The 16,990-nt window shown below is 44.3% G+C and overlaps 1 protein-coding gene across 4 annotated transcripts in view; it reads left to right on the top strand.

Annotated features, from left to right (window-relative positions):
- Positions 1–16,990, top strand: part of HDX (highly divergent homeobox) — a 65,020-nt gene that overhangs the window by 30,172 nt on the left and 17,858 nt on the right. For 3 of the 4 annotated variants that reach the window (XM_073589907.1, XM_073589908.1, XM_073589909.1), the window contains 2 exons: positions 10,830–10,912; positions 11,280–11,360. In XM_073589907.1, the coding sequence (XP_073446008.1) occupies positions 10,830–10,912; positions 11,280–11,360 (164 nt within the window). Of the gene's footprint in view, positions 1–10,829; positions 10,913–11,279; positions 11,361–13,208; positions 14,325–16,990 lie in introns of those variants that run through there. The other variant, XM_073589910.1, reaches the window with a different exon arrangement.

Consider the following 16,990-nt stretch of genomic DNA (forward strand, 5'->3'; position numbering starts at 1 on the left):
TTTCTCACGTACTGGAGGCACTGACACACGTAGACTCATTCAAATGAATGGGTCTATGTACATGTCAGCGTGTTTTCACGGACCATGTGTCCGTGTGCAAAACACGCTGACATGTCCGTTTTTGAGCGACAGCACGGATCACACGGACCCATACAAGGCAGTGGGTCCGTGTAAACACGTACCGCACACGGATGGCCTCCATGTGCCATCCGTGTGCGTTTAAAAAGTCATAGGGTTAACATTGAAGCAAATTGTGTCAATACACGGACACAGACACACAGACAGCACACGGATGTTACACACGAATAGCACACAGATGTCACACGAATCTGAAAAATTGACACACGACACGGATATCTCCGGTACCCTTTTTTTTGGTACCGGAAATATCAGGACGTGTGAAACCGGCCTAAAAGACGCTTTTTATTGCAAAAATTAGTTTTTGCATCACCATCTCTTGAGAGCTATAATTTTTCCATATTTTTGCCCACAGAGTCGTGTGATGTCTTGTTTTTTGTGGGACGACTTGACGTTTTTATTGGTACCATTTTCGGGCACATGACTTTTTGATCACTTTTTTATTTCGATTTTTGGGACGCAGAATGAACAAAAACCAGCAATTCATGAATTTCTTTGGAGGGGGGGGCGTTTATGCCGTTCCGCATGTGGTAAAATTGATAAAGAAGTTTTATTCTTCGGGTTAGTACGATTACAGCAATACCTCATTTATATAATTTTTTTTATGTTTTGGTGCTTTTATACAATAAAAACCATTTTATTTAAAAAAAATTATTTTGCATCGCTTTATTCGGAGAGCTATAACTTTTTTATTTTTCTGGTGATGGAGCTGTGTGGGGGCTTGTTTTTTGTGTGACAAGATGACGCTTTCAGCTGTACCATGTTTATTTATATCTGTCTTTTTGATTGCATGTTATTCCACTTTTTGTTCGGCGGTATGATGATAAAACATTGTTTTTTGCCTTGTTTTTTTTTTATGGTGTTAACTAGTGGGACAGTATTATAGGTTGGGTCATTACGGACGTGGCAATACCAAATATGTCGACTTTCATTGTTTAGATTTTTTTTTCATTCAAATATTTATTTAGTGACAGAATAAGTATTGATTTTTTATTTTTTTTTTAATATTTTTACTATTATTTTAAAACATTTTTTTACTTTATTCTAACTTCTACAGTTTGTCCCACTATGGGACGATCATTTTTTGCAGGCTTATCGCTTTTATAGCATGCAGATGAAGCGGCACCTGCATGCTATAGAAGCTATCAGCGCTGCACTTACTGCACACTGACCTGAGAGACTTCCTCATCATGCACTGTGCATGACCAGGAAGTTTCTTAGCTCTGGTAACCTGGATATCGTCATGGCAACATCGGGTTACCATGGCATCGATTGGGACCCTGCGTCACGCCGCGGGGTCTCCGATCCAAATGCAGAGGCTGTCTACCCTCTGCCTGCTCTCAGAATGCTGCAATCGTGTTAAATCGCAGTATTCCGGGGGTCAAAGTGCTGGGAGCAGTCTGTGACCGCACTGTGCATGACCAAGAAGTTTCTTAGCTCTGGTAACCTGGATATCGTCATAGCAACATCGGGTTACCATGGCATCGATTGGGACCCTGCGTCACGCCGCGGGATCTCCGATCCAAATACAGAGGCTGTCTACCCTCTGCCTGCTCTCAGAATGCTGCAATCGTGTTAAATCGCAGTACTCTGGGGGTCAAAGTGCTGGGAGCAGTCTGTGACCGCCCCTGGCACTTAGTGCCAGGTGTCAGCTGTGAGAATCGGCTGCATACCCACCCGTGTGCACGGTTGATCGCTATGATGGTACTATACCGTCCATGGTCAAATTGTGTCCGGTCACATGGATGGTATAGTACGTCAGATGTCAGAAAGGGTTAAACGCTTGTTAAAAAGGAAAAAAATGTGTAATTAATGGAAAGAGGGGGCATATCTAAAGAAGAATATAATTACTGTATGTCTGAAGGGAATGCAGGGCAAGAGTTAGAAGAGATAAAGCCAATAATGAAGTAATGCTTGCAAGGGAGACCAAAAGGATTTTGGGGGTATGTCAAAAGCAAAAGAAAAGTCAAAGATGCTATAGGATTTTTACAGTATGTAAAGGGTGAAGTAGTCAAAAATAATGCTGAGAAGCCAAACTTTTAAATTCCTATTTTGCATCTGTGTTCTCTAAGAAAGCAATGGTAACATCAGCTGATCTTCATGGTGCCATCGAAGGGATAAAAGAATCCACACTACCCATAAACAGAGAGATGGTGAGGGAACACTTGGCTAATTTAGATGAATTTACTGTATTTTTCGGATTATAAGACACACTTTTTTCCCAAAAAATTTTGGGGGAAAATGGGGGTGCGTCTTATAATGCGTATATACCTTACCCGTACCGTTGCTGCAAGCCGCAGGCTGGGATGAGGGGGTGTCCGGCGGTGCTGCGGGTGCCTGGCTGTGTTTGGGGGGTGTCTGGCGCTGCTGCCCAGTGCTGCTGCGGGTGTCTCCAGTGCTGCTGGAGTTCTACCGACATTTTGTGAGAGCCCAGAGCCCCGGCAGTTCCATGGTTTCCTGAGCGGTGGACTCTGGGAAAATGGCCATCGGGGACGGCGCATGCACAGATGGAGATCTCTGCTGAAATCTCATCTCCCGAGATCTTGGTGCCAAGATCTCCATCTGCGCATGCACCCGGAGACCGCACAGGAAACCATGGAACTGCCAGGGCTCTGGCCTTTCATAAAATGTCGGCAGAGCCCCGGCAGTGCCGGAGACACCCACAGCAGCATCGGGCAGCACCACCGGACACCCCCATAGCACCGCCGGGCACCCGCAGCATCAGACACCCCAGCGGCGCACCGCACATTGGAACACCCCCTCATCCCAGTCTGCGGCCTACAGCATCACCCCACTCCTGCCTCCTTCATAAGTGACCCTGGGAACCTGCTTCACCGCAGCCATCACCTCCGGTAAGCAATAATACGCATGTATTATAAGAAGCACCACCATTTTATTAAAAAAAAAAATTCCGATTTTTCTCCTCAAAATTTGGGGTGCGTCTTATAATCTGAAAAATATGGTACACCTCCAGGTCCAAATGAATTACATCCTATGGTACTGAAAGAGTTAGCAGAGGAAATTGCAGAACCACTAGCCAGAATCTTTGAATAATCCTGGAGAACAGAAGTCCCAGAAGATTGGAGAAGGGCAAATGTTGTCCCTATCTTCAAAAAAGGAAAGAAGATGCAGCCAGGAAATTACAGGCCAGTGAGCCTTACCTCTGTACCAGGAAAGATCTTTGAACAAATGTATGTAAGGACTTGGATAAGAATACAGTAACTACCCAGAGCCAGCGTGGGTTTGTAGCAAACAAGTCATGCCAGACTAATCTAATTTCCTTCTACGATGGAATCACTGACTGGATGGATCAGGAAAATGCAGTAGATGTATTATATCTCAACTTCACCAAGCATTTAATAAAGTATCTCATACTATCCTTATTGAAAAAATGACCAAGAATGGAATTGACAGGTCTTCGGTTAGGTGGATTCATAACTGACTAGTGATCGTACTCAAAGAGTAAATGGTTACACATCCAATTGTAATTGTGTTTCAAGTGGCGACCACAAGGCTCTGTCCTGGCCCCATTGTTATTCAACATTTTTATAAATGATCTAGATAAGGAAACTGAAGGTAGACTGATCAATTTTGCAGACAATACCAAGCTATGAGGGATAGCGAACACTAGAGAAGACAGAGAAAGGATTCAGAAGGATCTATATAAACTTGAACAATGGGCAGCGACTAATAGAATGGTATTTAACAGGGAGAAATGCAAGATTCTACATCTGGGCAAGAAAAACAAATATTGCATCTATATAATGGAAGGAATAGTACTAAGCAACAGCACGTGTGAAAAAGACTTGGGTATACTAATAAATCACAGACTGCACGAGTCAACATTGTGATGCAGCAGCAAAAAGGGAAACACAGTTCTAGGATGTATTAAGAGAAGTATAGAGTCTAGATCACGTGAAGTAATTATCCCCCTCTACTCTTCCTTGGTCAGGCCTCATCTGGAATACTGGGTCCAGTTCTGAGCACCACATTTTAAGAAAGACATTGAAAAACTGGAGCAAGTTCAGAGAGAGAGAGTGACCAGGATGGTGAGCGGACTGCAAAGTATGTCCTACAAGGAATGGTTACAGAGTCTGCTTAATGTTTAGCTTGTAAAAAAAGAAGGCTAAGAGGTCTACAAATATCTAAAGGGCTGTCACAGTGTAGAGGGATCATCATTATTCTCATTTGCACATGGAAACACGAGAAGCAATGGAATGAAACTGAAAAGGAGAAGATACAGATTAGTTATTAGAAAAAACTTTTTGACATTGAGTGTGATCAATGAGTGGAACAAGCTGCCACGAGAGGTGGCGAGTTCTCCTTCAGTGGAAGTCTTGAAATGGAGGCTGGACAGACATTTGTCTGAGGGATCTTTCACATGTCCTGATATTTCCAGTACTGGAAAAAGCAGAACCGGAGATGTCCATGTGTATATTTGTTTCAATACGGCTAGCCACCGTGTGTTGCACCAGTATCACACGTATCGGTGCCTGAGAAAAGCTGACACAGTTCGTGCTGTTCTCAGGCTACAGATGCTGAAGACACATCATTGCCCCATGTTCTACCTGTGATCAGCCCGAGCAGGAGACAATGTTGAGAGTGTAAAATTAAGAATAAATTAAAAAAATCAAATTATACTTCTCTTAACACCTAATCCCCTGAAACTATTGTACCCAGTAAACAAACAAAAATAAAAAACAGCAATATCCCTCACATGTCCGAAGTTGAAAGAAATCATCGCGTCCCACACCATGATCTTTATGTGCGAAATTTGTTCATCAGCATGAGCCGTGGCCTGAGGCGACTGCTCACGCTGAAGAACAGGGAAGAATGACTCGCCGAGACCGGGCCTCATGGTGAACTGCGGTGAACTCTGAGGTCAGCACTGCACCGTGAGACTTTTTCTCACAGTGCTAGCAGTGCTCTTGCTGAGGTCACTGCGGTTCATCAGCCTGGCTGGGAACGCAGCCTCAGAGGCCAGCAGTAACCTCGATTACATCACCGCTGATGCCCTCGAGGCAGCTCATTCTTCTCAGTGGTTTTCAGCCTGGATGGTTGCATCTTGGCACAGTCCAGATTTAAAACTGTTTATCCCCAGACATGGATTACAGTGTAGGACAGAACGTCAGACAGGTTAGGGATATGGTTGTTTTTTTATTTTTCTACAGGAGATGAGGGTTTCATTGGAATGGTCGTTAGGTCAGTATAATTGTTTGTTATTTTTAAATGTAAAAGTGCATTTTATTTTTATTTCTAATAAAGGTCTTTTATTCTGGCTGTCTTTATTTACAATATAACTATAGGATTAGTACTGGATAGGTGTCTTATAGACGCTTTTCCATTACTAAGCTGTGAGCTTGATGTCACCGGGCAATACAAAGGTGACATCAACCCCAAAAATATGAACCCGACTTGCCACTGCCAGAGGGCAAGTGGGAAGAGCCAGGCAAAGCGCCAGAATTGGGGCATCTAATAGATGCACCTTTTCTGGGGCAGCTGTGGACTGCTATTTTTAGTCTGGGGGGGTCAATATCCATGGCTGCTTACTAGCCTGAGAATACCAGCCCTCAGCTGTCTGCTTTAGCTTGGCTGGTTGTCAAAAATGGGGGGGACCCCACTATTCTTGATAACCAGCCTTGCTAACGCTGACAGCTGAGGGTTGCCTGGCGGGTTATCAAAAATACAGGGCAACCCATGCCGTTTTCTTTCTTTCTCTGATGACTACTCCCATCAGCTGCCACCTGCTGTCGCTCTTATCAGCGCGATTCCTGTGACCGGAGGTAAAGTTTCAACTTCGGACAGGTGAAGAATATTGTTGTTATTTGTTTTGTTTACAGGGGACAATGGCTTCACGAAATGCTTGAGCTGGTCGCAGTCAGAGCAGGGGACAATGATGTGAGCTGTCACCAGCGTGAACAGTACCGCTGATTCCCAGGCGCCGGTACGTGTCACACTGATGACACAGAGGTGTCATTCGGGTTCATGTGTATGGGAAGTTTTGTGACCCATGCTGCTGCTAAAAAAATATTGACATATCGGCGTATTTTGCCCACAGACACACGGTCTGTGGAAACACATTGACATGTGCAAAGAACCATTCACTTGAATGTCTCTTTGCGTGTAAATGTCTCTGGAGCATGTGAAAACTGTCACCGTATGTACCGGACACACTGACGTCTGAAAGAGGCCTAAGATGGTTATTGAATCATCTCATCAACTGGTGCCTGAGCTCAATTGTGAAAAAAAATCAAAACATTGACATAATGACATACAATATCTGTAAGATGCGCCATTTCTGGTGCTCCTGAGAGCTGATGTTTTGACCTGGTAGGGTGCCTGTATACATGGCCCCTTCCCAGGCTATTAATATCAGCCCGCAGCTCTCTGCCTAGCCATTGCTGGTTCAATTTTATAGGGGGACCCCATGTAAATTTTTTTCTGGGGTTCCCCAGTAAACTAGCCAGTAAAGGCTAAGCAAACAGCTGTGAGCTAATATTAATAGCCTGGGAACCTTATGGCTATTGGCTTCTTCCCAGAATATTAACATCAGCCCTCAGCCGTTGGCTTTCCCTCTGCTGGTTATGAAAATTATGCGGGAACCCACGCAATTTATTTATTTTTTTTGCATTTTTTGAAAAATAAACAGATAATGCGTTTCACGCAGACTTCTGACTGTTGTTGTTTTGTTACAGCATATGTAGGTTAATTATGTTAATGCTCCTACGTAGGCACGCGTGCTGTGTGTGTCTTCATTTAATTCTTTATGTACCATTTTAGTGTGTGTGTATATATATATATATATATATATATATATATATATTATTTATTTTTTTTTTATTTTTTTTTCACTTATATTTGTTTTGTGTGTGTAAACATTATAAATTTGATATGTAATGATATTATGGTCTTCAATGGAGAATGAAAAAGAAGAGGTTGAACAAGGAAATGACATCACAATTCTTTTATTTTTAAATAATATAGCTTTATTTAGTGCTATGGATTTACGAAAACGCATACAAATCGGCAACAAAAATGCATCAAAAACAGGCGGATTTCCCACTGCGTTTTCTGCCAAGAGATGTAGAAACCACGCATAAACCTTTGTACAACGAAAAGGACTAAAATTTCCTACTAAATTTTGTTTTTAAAGGAATTATCTGGAAACATTTATCAAAAAGAAATTCCGAATCTTATAAATGTATTAAAATAAGTACTGCAGACCCAACCAATCCCTTCTCACCCACGTGCTGCCTGTTCTGAATTTCTCTATTTTTTTGACGTCTTTATGGAATTGTGACAGGTTCATCGCCGCTTACAATAGTCGTGTCCGCCCTGACGGAGCAAGAAGGACAAAGACCAGCAGTCGACCCAGGGAGCGGAAAGGCATTACTTATATTAATATTTTACATCATTCCGAGAGTTAAAAATGCAACGTGTGCATATAGCCTTGAGATTTCTGCTTGCTGTCAGTGAATAGACGTATTTTTTAAATTGTCCTGAAATACTACCATGATGTAGTCCTGTCCTGTAAAGTAAGCTCACAGGCAGCACAAATCTCCCTCCTGTTCTGATAGTCTGTTACAATGTATCAGCCCCTCAGATCTGTGTGAGGGCAGCAGACTTCTGTACATGAAACCCCTGCTCTGTCCATGAATCTGCTGGAATTACGCTATATTGAGTTTAGACAATTCTCTCTTGGCTAAATATTTAGCGCTGAAACATTGTAACGAGCCATCAGATTAGCCATGCTGATATATGCAGCTGATGGGATTTTCTGTGCTGCTACTTGTAGCAAACCCTCAGCAGGGAGAAGCATTCGGTCAGGATGGGTTTTGGGCCTGAATATGAAAAGGGGTTATCCCCATACAATGACAGCAAGCAGAGATGCTGAAAGTGTTCCTTGCTTGTCCGGCATCGGAGCGGACACTGACATCTTCTAATGTAAGTCTTGGTCCGGCAGTGCCTGTACTGGAGGCTGAGGTCTGGTATCTCTCACCTGCGCCCACAGCGATGTTGGCACCATGGCGGGCATCTCTGCGCTGTGATTATTGTACAGGGAAATCAGGCGCGGCCCGGATCACTTACTCGTTACTAATTAAAATGACAGATGTCTCCCGTGTTCGCTTATGAGCGCTCTTCATTACGCCGCGCAGATTATTCTGTCTGCCGTCCAGCAGCTGATTGAATTTGCCGGTACTCGGGGGAATGACTGATGGACTTTTTATTTTTTCTTGGACCCTTTACCCAAAAATCAATTGTGAATGTTGTCCGATTGATAAACGTGAAGCACACACTGCAAGGAAAGAAGATGAGGCATCGCCATGTTGGTTTTACATTGTCCCTTCTATTACAGCAGTGCAAGTGTTTTTCTTATTTCATTTTTAAGGTTTTTTTTTCTTAATTTCTTCTTTTTCACATCTTAATAATAAATTCAGTGACATCTAGTGGCCAAACAGGCTGCACTTTTTTCTTAATGTGTGTGTGGTGTTTTTTTTAACCCCTTTCAGACTAGTGGATTAATAATGGAGAGGTGTCTTATTGACACCTCTCCATTATTATCCAGGCTTAATGTCACCTTTCAATAGCAAGGTGACATTAACCCCTTATTACCCCATATGCCACCCACTACAGGGCAATGGGAAGACAGCGGGTAAGTGCCAGAATTGGCGCATTTTACAGATGCACCTTTTCTGGGGTGGCTGGGGGCACTTTTTTTTTTTAGCCGGGGGGGGGGACCAAAAACAATGGTCCCTCTCTAGGCTATTCATTTCTGCCCTCAGTCCCTGGCTTGCCCTCTCTGGCGGAGAAAATTGCGCGGGAGCCCATGCCAGTTTTTAATTGCGCGGGAGCCCATGCCAGTTTTTTCTGTGAATTCTTTAACACCTACAGCTCCAAAATTTAACACACATACACTACTAACATTATTAGTGAGGGAGATATATAAATCTAACGGATATGCAATGGGTTACTGTATGTAAACCAAGTCTCATATCCTGTTGGGTTCTGTAATGATTTTACAGATGCCGACAATTGAATTTTCACCTATTCTGCTATCTATATCTCTATGAAATATAAATAAATATACATTATATATACCTATTCTATGTGTATACATGTATTGTATCTCTCCTATTTTAACATGTCAGTGTGATTTTACAGTACAGCGCACTGAATTGCCGGCTTTTCTAAAGGACACCGGTGCGTATTTCTCGCAAGTCACACGCATGGTCCGTGTGTAATCTGTTTTTTTTCTTGCATCCATAGACTTGCCTTGGCGAGTCTCCGGCTTAATACGGTGCAAATCGTAGCATGCTGCAATCTCACCCGCATGTATAATACGGGCAAGAAAAAAACATGATGGGAGCTGCCCCATAGATTAACATTGGTCCAAGTCCTATGTGATTTTTTTTCTCGCATAGCACTCATTAATCGTATTTTTCTCTAGTGTGACTCCAGCCTTATTCTGATAACTTGTCACATTAGATCATAAAGGATTCTCTAGACTGATACAAGTTCTGGGCTGCAGATAGAATGTATCGATCCGGACATGACAGTTTTGTCCCAATATATTTATCTCGCAGACTTTATAGACTGGATCTATTTGTAACAAAACCCCTGAGGTCATGACATGTTACAAATGATACACTAAGTAAGAAAGATAAAGAACGTATCTGTTTATTCGTAGCAGAACTGCTGGGTGGAGTCAGTCAGCAGGCAGGGTGAAGTCAGTCAGCAGGCAGGGTGGAGTCAGTCAGCAGGCAGGGTGAAGTCAGTCAGCAGGCAGGGTGAAGCAGTCATTTCAACCTCTCATTCTGCTCTGGATTTTGATATAAAAAGAAGCCTTCAGCACCTTCCACAATAATACAATGGTTTCTCTGTTTATTTGCTATGTGTCAAGTCCAACTGTCACATAACTGCATGCTTCTGACAACTCGTGCACATGTAAAGAGAAATGACACAAGAAGGGTGTCAGACACTTATGTGGGCAGACAATGGAGATTTTAGGTGCAGTGATGTGTAACAATGGCTGTATGGAGTGATGGAGAGGAGGTCAGACACACACTGTGTGGGAGGACGCAGGGATATGTGGAGATTCCTTAAAGGGAATCTGTCACCTACTTTTGGCGCGCGATGAAAACAAGGTCGGTCCGGTCCGATGGGCGGTATTCCCGATGTGCGCCGCCTCCTCATCCTTGGCCGCCATCCACAGTTTTGTGAGGAATAGGAGTAGGTGTCTACCATTTGTTGCGCGTACGCTAAGCATTCTTGGCTAGCGCACGCGCAGTATGCTTTGCCCGACTGCGGGCAAAGTCGAAAAGTCTGACTGCGCATGCGCCGGTTAACTAAGCCCCAGAAGTATTTTGCTGTGTTCCGGGACTTAGTTAACCGGCGCATGCGCAGTCAGGCTTTTCGGCTTTGCCCGCAGTTGGGCAAAGCATACTGCGCATGCGCTAGCCAAGAATGCTTAGCACACGCGCAACAATTGGCGGACACCTACTCCTATTCCTCAAAAAACTGCGGACGGCGGCCAAGGATGGGGAGGCGGCACACATCGGGAACACCGCCCATCGGACCGGACCGACCTCGTTTTCATCGCCCGCCAAAACCAGGTGACAGATTCCCTTTAAGACATAAATGTATCCGAATATCCTGCCAAAATAAGACCACATCTTGTTCTTGTCCTGCAGCTGACGATGTGCACGAGATTGGGCGCAACGAGGACCTGAGCATAAAGGAAGACAGTTCGGACATGGTGCTGCCACACAATGTGGTGAGTACCGTGGAAACCTCAAAAGTTCACATTTATCAGCTCCCCCACTGCATGACTACAGCAAGGAGGCTATGAGTGGGTTGTCAGATGGACTCCCACCTGCGTAGTGTCTGGGGAGAAATGTGTGTGCCTGGAGATGGAGCTTTTATTCAGCAGGCAATCTGAACAAGCAGAGCAGCAGTGTAAAGCATGGGGAAAATGCAGAGCAGCAGCCTCTGCTGTGATAGGAGGTGGTCTTCAGACTCTTGCATATACAGTGCCAATGAGCTGCAGTCACTGATCAGAGCGTAAAAGCCGCCAAAGCTGAGCATCCACCTTGTTTGGAGTCGATCACTGATTTTACCTGATGTTCTTCGGTGTTTTTCAGAAAGTGGAAGCTCCGGAGGAGATGAGCGACACCTTGGGCACGTTTGACATAGAGCAGATGCGATCGCTCCTGGATTATAAGGTATTGGTGGTTTTTGTTTATTGCTTTTGTAAAATTGTGAAAACCCGTACAATACGCCATGTCCTGCGGATGGCACTGGTACCATGACGGGGCTCATCCATAAGAATAAGCAGGGTGGCATTCCAGTTGTGTCGGTCCCGTGTGATGCTTCGTGGCTCCTCTCTAGCACATTTACCGTAAATGAAACGTCCGTCACCTTATTGAACTGTGTTATTATATTGGTTTTTATTGGGGCCGAGAATCCGTAACAAAATCCATAGATATTCCTCTTACGTGGGATTCCACATTTGCTGCATTTATGACTCTCTATATTACTTTGCTGCTGTTTCTTCTATATTTCTAGATATGATTAAATGTAAATTCTTGGTATTTTCTTCCTGGTGCAGTGAAGAGTACTTCAGCTCTATGGCTCCGTTACATATTTGTTTTTTGTACAGTGCTGGTGTATAACTCAGCCGTATATACTCGCGTATAAGCCGAGATTTTCAGCCCATTTTTTGGGCTGAAAGTCCCCCTCTCGGCTTATACGCGAGTCATATACCGGGAGTCGGCGGGGGAGGTAGAGCGAGGGTGTTAGAGATCATGCTTACCCCTCCCCTGGCGTGGTCTCTGCAGCCCCCCTGCTTGTCCCACGGTCTCCGGCGCCTGCCTTCAGTGGTCACGTGGTACCGCTCATTAAAGACATGAATATGCGCATATTCATGTCTTTAATGAGCGGTATCACGTGACCGCTGAATGCAGGTGCCGGAGGCCGCGGGAGAACGGGGCTGCAGACACCGCGCCAGGAGGGGGTAAGTATAGCGATATCCACCTGTCCCCGTTCCCACTCTGCCTGCCGTCGCCGAGTCCTGTCTGTGATGTTCAGGTCAGAGGGTGCGGTGACGTAGTTAGTGCGCACCGCGCCCTCTGCTGCCTGAACGTCACTGAGAGACGACTTGGCAGACAGCAGCAAGCAGCGAGGGAACGGGGACAGGTGAATATCGCCAGTGCTGGGATCCTGAGCCAGCAGCGAAGGAGAGGTGAGTATGTCATTTTTTTTTATTAGCAGCTGCATATGGGGATTATTCTATGGAGTATTCTATGGAGCATCTTATGGTGGCCTTTTCTGTGGAGCATCTTATGGGGGCTTATTCTGTGGAGCATCTTATGGGGGTCTATTCTGTGGAGCATCTTATGGGGGCCTTTTCTGTGGAGCATCTTATGGGGGTCTATTCTGTGGAGCATCTTATGGGGGCCTATTCTGTGGAGCATCTTATGGGGACCTATTCTGTGGAGCATCTTATGGGGGCCTATTCTGTGGAGCATCTTATGGGGGCCTAATCTGTGCAGCATCTTATGGGGGCATAATCTGTGGAGAATCTTATGGGGGCATATTCTGTGGAGCATCTCATGCGGGCATAATCTATGGAGCATCTTATGGGGCAGCATATTCTATGGAGCATCTTATAGGACCATTATTAACCTTTGTGCAGCATTATATGGGGTGTATTTTGTGTGGAGCATCTTATGGGGCCATCATGAACTGTATGGAGCATTATATGGGGCTCCTGATTCAATATGGATATTCAAAAACATTTAACCTACTGATGTCTCAATTAATTTTACTTTTATTGGCATCTATTTTTATTTTTGAAATTTACCAGTAGCTGCTGCATTTTCCACCCTAAGCTTATATGCGAGTCAATAAGTTTTCCCAGTTTTTTGTGGCAAAATTAGGGGGTCGGCTTATACATGAGTATATACGGTACTTAGTTCTTACTCTATATTATCTAGTACTATGACGCTGTATTGTTGAATTTTATATCTCATTTGTGAATTCTTACTTGTTATTGTTACTTTCTCATCTAGGTTTTAACCTCCTTGTAATGATACAAGTGAAAGGGAGATAATCTCACCCCAACTAATTGTAAAGATTTTAGAAATTCTGTAGAGAACACAGGGTTAATCTATTTTCAGCAGTTTAGTAATATTTATTTCCTGCTGCAGACTGGACAGAGGGGGTAGGCTCCTGCTGCAGACTGGACAGAGGGGGTAGGCTCCTGCTGCAGACTGGACAGAGGGGGTAGGCTCCTGCTGCAGACTGGACAGAGGGCGGAGGTTCCTGCTGCAGACTGGACAGAGGGCAGAGGTTCCTGCTGCAGACTGGACAGAGGGCGGAGGCTCCTGCTGCAGATTGGACAGAGGGCGGAGGCTCCTGCTGCAGACTGGACAGAGGGCGGAGGCTCCTGCTGCAGACTGGACAGAGGGCGGAGGCTCCTGCTGCAGACTGGACAGAGGGCGGAGGCTCCTGCTGCAGACTGGACAGAGGGCGGAGGCTCCTGCTGCAGACTGGACAGAGGGCGGAGGCTCCTGCTGCAGACTGGACAGAGGGCGGAGGCTCCTGCTGCAGACTGGACAGAGGGCGGAGGCTCCTGCTGCAGACTGGACAGAGGGCGGAGGCTCCTGCTGCAAACAGTTGTCTAACAGCCAGAAACAGAAAGGAGGGAGAAATGGTTGAGCTCCTGAGAAACATACAGAAGGTTCTTTTGTTCTCTCAGTTTTAAATGTAGGAGTGCTGGGATATTTTTTTTCTTTATTTTCTGTGTTTCGTTTTAATACATTAAATTAGATATAAATATGTAACAAAGGAATGGCTGCCAAGTCGCATTGCGTGAAAAGTGCCACATCCGCGCCGGCTTGCTTTCGCCAATATTAATATCAGGTAGATGACTATAACCCGGCATGAACGGCTTCTCTGAAGGTCACATCACCCACCTGTTAATATCACATGGATAGGATGGTAAATAACAGTCGCCTGGCCGCATTACTGCCGACTGCCATCAGTCCCCACCTAAATCACAGTACAGCCCGGATTCCCTGCAGGCAGCCTGAGACGTGGAAGGATGATTCTCGGAAAGACTTTACTACTTGTGATTTTATAGCTGAGATTATGGGATTAGGATACAATAACAAAGTTTATATTTACGATTTCCACTGCTGCTTTTAAGGCTTTAATTAAGGTGTAATTTTGTTTTTACAACATCTCTGTGTAAAGCGGAGAGTAATGATGATATTTTGCTTTACTTAATGTGTACTGATGCACATTTTATACTCCAAACATATCCGGATCTGCAAGCACAGTCCTAATTGCAGTTTTTGGAAACAGGGATTATCGCCACTGTCTGACCTGTGACCGAATAGCTGGTCACCTAAACTCCCACAATCCACTGCACTGGTGACTAGAAAGCAGCAAGTAACGTGAATGCAGCTCTGGAGGTGTTCAGAGTGTAAAACAGAGTGGATTGTAACCAGTGCATCTGGTCACTACTCATGGTTCTAAGGGTATGTAAACATGGCTGCTTTTTCAGGTACAGTGGGGAAAATAAGTATTTGATACACTGCCAATTTTGTGAGTTTTCCCACCTACAAAGACTGGAGAGGCCTGTAATTTTTATCATAGGTACACTTCACCTGTGAGAGACAGAATCTAAAAAGAAAAAAGTCACATTGTATGATTGTTACATAATTAAATTGCATTTTATTGCATGAAATAAGTATTTGATCACCGACCAACCAGCAAGAATTCTGGCTCTCACGGACCAGTTTGTTTTTCTGTAAGAAGCCTCCTACTCTGCACTCATTACTTGTATTAATTGCACCTGTTTGACCTCGTTACCTGTATCAAAGACACCTGTTCACACATTCAATCACAGTACAACCTATACACCATGGCCAAGACCAAAGAGCTGTCTAACGTCACCAGGGACAAAATTGTAGACATTGTGGTAGATCGGCTCACTCAGCTGTACACAGAGGTAGACACGGGGACACTGCCTCTTTAAGATCTTCACTGGTTTATTATCCTCTCCAGACCCAAAGAACGCTGAATGCCTCATGAGACCGACTATTTAAACCCCAGACCACACTGTGGGGTGGAGGTAAGGTGCACAACCTCAAACCCGCTCTATGGTTGTCCACAAAAACCCAGCCCTTAAAATGGCCGACTAACCCCTCTCAACACATAGTGTGCTGGAGCAAAATTCTGGGCTTTAAATCACTGAAGATAATAGCCTCAATGAAACGTATCTCCACCCCAGCAATTTACTAATGACTTTGTCACAACTTGCACAAGGCTGGGATGGGTTACAGGACAATAGGCAACCTGTGTAATAGTATAAGTTAGTGAAATGAGAAAAATAAAGGTATAAATTAAATTTATGGGATCAGATACAGTTGTGGCCAAAAGTATTGACACCCCAGCAATTCTGTTAGATAATACTCAGTTTCTTCCTGAAAATGATTGCAAACACAAATTCTTTGGTATTATTATCTTCATTTAATTTGTCTTAAATGAAAAATCACAAAAAGAATTGTCCTAAAGCCAAATTGGATATAATTCCACACCAAACATAAAAAAGAGGCTGGACAAAAGTATTGGCACTGTTCGAAAAATCATGTGATGCTTCTCTAATTTCTGTAATTAACAGCACCTGTAACTTACCTGTGGCACCTAACAGGTGTTGGCAATAACTAAATCACACTTGCAGCCAGTTGACATGGATTAAAGTTGACTCAACCTCTGTCCTGTGTCCTTGTGTGTTCCACATTGAGCATGGAGAAAAGAAAGAAGACCAAAGAACTGTCTGAGGACTTGAGAAACCAAATTGTGAGGAAGCATGAGCAATCTCAAGGCTACAAGTCCATCTCCAAATACCTGAATGTTCCTGTGTCTACCGTGCGCAGTGTCATCAAGAAGTTTAAAGCCCATGACACTGTGGCTAACCTCCCTAGATGTGGACGGAAAAGGAAAATTGACAAGAGATTTCAAAGCAAGATTGTGCGGATGTTGGATAAAGAACCTCGACTAACATCCAAACAAGTTCAAGCTGCCCTGCAGTCCGAGGGTACAACAGTGTCAACCCATACTATCCGTCGGCGTCTGAATGAAAAGGGACTGTATGGTAGGAGACCCAGGAAGACTCCACTTCTTACCCTGAGACATAAAAAAGCGCCAGGCTGGAGTTTGCCAAAACTTACCTGAAAAAGCCTAAAATGTTTTGGAAGAATGTTCTCTGGTCAGATGAGACAAAAGTAGAGCTTTTTGGGCAAAGGCATCAACATAGAGTTTACAGGAGAAAAAAAGAGGCATTCAAAGAAAAGAACACGGTCCCTACAGTCAAACATGGCGGAGGTTCCCTGAAGTTTTGGGGTTGCTTTGCTGCCTCTGGCACTGGACTGCTTGACCGTGTGCATGGCATTATGAAGTCTGAAGACTACCAACAAATTTTGCAGCATAATGTAGGGCCCAGTGTGAGAAAGCTGGGTCTCCCTCAGAGGTCATGGGTCTTCCAGCAGGACAATGACCCAAAACACACTTCAAAAAGCAATAGAAAATGGTTTGAGAGAAAGCACTAGAGACTTCTAAGGTGGCCAGCAATGAGTCCAGACCTGAATCCCATAGAACACCTGTGGAAAGATCTAAAAATGGCAGTTTGGAGAAGGCATCCTTCAAATATCAGGGACCTGGAGCAGTTTGCCAAAGAAGAATGGTCTAAAATTCCAGCAGAGCATTGTAAGAAACTCATTGATGGTTACCGGAAGCGGTTGGTCGCAGTTATTTTGGCTAAAGGTTGTGCAACCAAGTATTAGGC

Source organism: Dendrobates tinctorius, unplaced genomic scaffold, assembly GCF_039654945.1.
Source record: "Dendrobates tinctorius isolate UK_male_01 unplaced genomic scaffold, ASM3965494v1 ptg000114l, whole genome shotgun sequence".
Lineage (NCBI taxonomy): Eukaryota > Metazoa > Chordata > Amphibia > Anura > Dendrobatidae > Dendrobates > Dendrobates tinctorius.